Source organism: Cucumis melo, chromosome 5, assembly GCF_025177605.1.
Source record: "Cucumis melo cultivar AY chromosome 5, USDA_Cmelo_AY_1.0, whole genome shotgun sequence".
Lineage (NCBI taxonomy): Eukaryota > Viridiplantae > Streptophyta > Magnoliopsida > Cucurbitales > Cucurbitaceae > Cucumis > Cucumis melo.
This window is the reverse complement of record NC_066861.1, coordinates 24,146,021-24,149,589: the sequence shown is the minus strand read 5'-3', so window position 1 is coordinate 24,149,589 and position 3,569 is coordinate 24,146,021. Positions and strand designations below refer to the sequence as shown.

At 32.0% G+C, this 3,569-nt stretch overlaps 1 protein-coding gene across 1 annotated transcript; it reads left to right on the top strand.

Moving 5' to 3' along the window:
* The first annotated feature begins 1,440 nt into the window (after nucleotides 1-1,440).
* LOC127149585 (rac-like GTP-binding protein ARAC2) lies at nucleotides 1,441-2,096 on the top strand. The gene is made up of 4 exons (XM_051085359.1): nucleotides 1,441-1,539; nucleotides 1,648-1,738; nucleotides 1,825-1,931; nucleotides 2,022-2,096. The coding sequence occupies exons 1-4, from the start codon at nucleotides 1,441-1,443 to the stop codon at nucleotides 2,094-2,096; spliced, it is 372 nt and encodes a 123-aa protein (XP_050941316.1).
* Nucleotides 2,097-3,569: the final 1,473 nt, after the last annotated feature.

Below are 3,569 nucleotides of genomic sequence, written 5' to 3'. Positions count from 1 at the left end.
TTCATATAATTTATACACTTACAAAAATACAATTTACTTTCTCTTATGGAAACATCACTTGATATCTTTGGGTCGTCGCATTCCAATGTTGTGCATCAAATTTTCAAATGTTGCAATAGATAATGATTTTGTAAATAAGTCTGTCAGGTTATCCTTTGAACAAATTTGTTGTATTGTGATATCGTCGTTTTCTTCAAAATCATGAGTGTAGAAAAGTTTGGTGAAACATGCTTTGTTTTACCACCTTTAATATAACCTCCTTTGATTTGAACTATATATGTTGTGTTGTCTTCATATTGCTAGTATCGTTGGAAGATTTTTACTCGAAGACATGCCAAACGTTTCACGAATGTGTTGAGTCATTGATTTTAGCCACACACGTTCTCGACTTGCTTCCTGCATTGCAAGAATTTCAACATGATTTAAGGAAGTGACTATTATTGTCTGTTTCACTAATCACCATAATATAGCAGTTCCTCCACATGTGAATAGATAACTTGTTTGAGATATAGCTTTATGTGAATCAAATAAATATCTAGAATTTGTAAAAATCAACTAAATCATAATTTGATTTATTTGAATAAAATGAACTCCTATCAGTTCTTCCTCGGAGATAATGAAGTATCTGCTTAATTTCATTCGAATATCTTTTTGTTGGAGAATAACTGTATCTAACTAATAAATTTACTGAAAATGCAATATCTGGTCTTGTATTATTAGCAAGATACATAAGTGCACAAATTCACTATAAGAAAAATAACATTCCATGACATTTCATTAGCACTCAAATAGAGAGGAAAGAAAAACAATTGTCATAAAAGGTTAAAAAGCGCTATTTTGGCGGAAAAAAAACGTTGTTTTTGGATTTTATTTTTTTGTGACAGTTATTTTCTGTCATAAAAGGGTTTAGGAATATAAAATAATTTTTTAAAATAAAAAATCCCAAAATTCCCCAAATTCTCACGCCCTAATTTCTAAATCTCACACCTAATTTCTCGAAGTCTTCCATGCCTCTCCAAATTTGCTGTCTTCATTGTCTTCAACATCCAAAAACCTGCTGTCGTCGTCTTCAACATCCGCCGAAGCTTCGACGTCCGACCGAGTCAATGACGTCCGCCCACTTCTCTTTGTTGTATCAACCACGATGCCTCCTAGGTTTTGCCAAGAGGTTTTGCCTTTGAAGCCTTGAATATGTTTGTGGAAATGTTGAGATTAGGTACTCTTTATTTTGTTTTCATTCTATTTGTGTAAGTGGGTTTGTTAGTGTGCACATCTGAGAGGTAAAATCTGGTTTTTATTCCCTAGAATTAACATTTTACTCTCTGCTTTTTGTCTTCTTCCTTTCTTCTACAAATTTGTATGTTGTTTAAAATCCTGTCTTCTTATTCACCAACAACAACCATTACAAAAACAAAAACACAGAGGACCCCTTCCTAAATCATGAGCACAACCAAGTTTATCAAATGTGTCATGCTCGGCGACCGCGCCGTCGGAAAGACTTGTATGCTCATTTCTTATACTAGCAACACTTTTCCCACGGTACCCATTTTACAATTTCCCTAATTTCAATTGAATTCAACACTTTTTTTTTCTTTCCCTTTTTGGGTGTTGATTTTTTCATTTGGTTTTTTTGTTGTATTGTGATAGGATTATGTTCCGACTGTTTTTGATAACTTCAGTGCCAATGTAGTAGTTGATGGCAGCACTGTCAATCTTGGCTTATGGGACACTACTGGTAATTCAATTAATCAAATAGTAAATACGGTTTTCTTTTTCTGAAATTCTTCGGTCTTTTTTAAGAATTTGGTTATGGAAATACAAGACAGGAAGATTACAGCAGATTGAGGCCTATGAGTTACAGAGGAGCTGATGTTTTTTTATTGGCATTTTCTCTTATAAGCAAAGCTACTTATGAGAACATCTTCAAGAAGGTGATTTGAATTGTTTCTAACATAATATTAAATATTATGTCGTGGATGTCACGGTAATGATTCTTGCTTTTGTTTCTGTTTTCTTTGCAGTGGCTTCCTGAACTTAAACATTATGCTCCAAATGTACCAATTCTTTTCTTTTCTACTTGTTTTTTTTATCTTTGACTAAATTACCATTATAGGACCCAAAATTTCTAGTATGTGCTTAATAAGTTTTCAAGTTCTTTGGAAATTAACATCCAACTCAGACTTCAAACTTTCACATTTATATTAGGTGATGGGGTTTTAAATTTTGATTTTGTATCTAGTGACTATTAGCTCACTCAACATTTTCTTTTTAGAATTCACGACACATAAAATTAAAATTTTCAATGTGAAAATAAAATTTAGGTTTATGCTTAGTAAAATCATTAAATTTTAAAAGATAATGAATATATATATCAATAATCTATTGGCTTATGCTTATTGATTCTCATTCCTTATCTATTCTTGGCATATTCCATTTATGAACACTATTAACTTAATCTCTATCTGCATTTAAAAAAAAAAAGATCTTCAATTTTGGTTGTAAAGTAGATATTGTTGTGATTTATGCATATTTTTTGTATTGACTTTTTGTTTGATTGGTTGAAAGAAATTTATAGTTTGAAGTATTAGAGGTTTGTCCACCTTAGATTTGCAATTCCATTTTGTCTTACCCTCCCACATTATAATTTTAATTGTGTAGAAAAATGTGTGTTTTTTTAGTTATACAATGCTAACATTACTCCTTTAGCTATTTTGAGGTATAGGTTTGGAGCTTTCATTTGTGTTATGGTTGAATCTTCTTTTTTCATTTATATTTTTGTTTACAATTTCAATTTTGAAATGAAGATATAATGCTTAAAATACTGAAGAGGGATCAAGTTGGGTCAACTTAAAATACCGCGTTAAGAAGATCAACGCAAGCGCGAAGGCTTCTACCACCACTATTGCAAGCCTGCACAAATAGGTAAATAATTTGCAATTTGTTTCAATTTTACTATTGGATCTGCATTGGGATATAAAAGTGGCGACACCGAGGAATAGTTTTTCTTTTTCTTCTTACCACTACTATATGATCTTCCTTCTTTAACATGGATGTAACTTGTGCTAGAAAGTCGGGATTCTTTACTCGACTTGTTCATTAGCGAACTGTCAGATTCTATAGGATCAAACCTACAAGAGTTTAGCTAAGAAAATGCATCTAGATCAATGCTTAGACCAAAACCATCTCTTCAGTTATTTAGCTTCTTTACCTTTGATTATATATATTTATATATAAACCGACCTGACATCCAAATAGAGGTGACCCTTTTCTAAGAGATCTTTGGCAACTCGAACATCAACTGTCCTGCACATTGGGAATGAATAAATGAGTTAATTTCAAACTCTTTTTTGCCTAGTAAATGTGAGGTTACATCCTATGAGTTAAGGAAATGGCAACATGGTTGATAATATTAACCTCTCCATCTTTTGAAATAGCAAAGAGATTCTTTGTTTCAACTTTGCTTCTTCCTTGTAAGATTGGATCCATTCCTTAAGAACCAAAACATTTTATAAATGATCAAGATCGTAAAATGTAAGCTTTTGGTTGACTTTCATCATTTCAAGTTATTC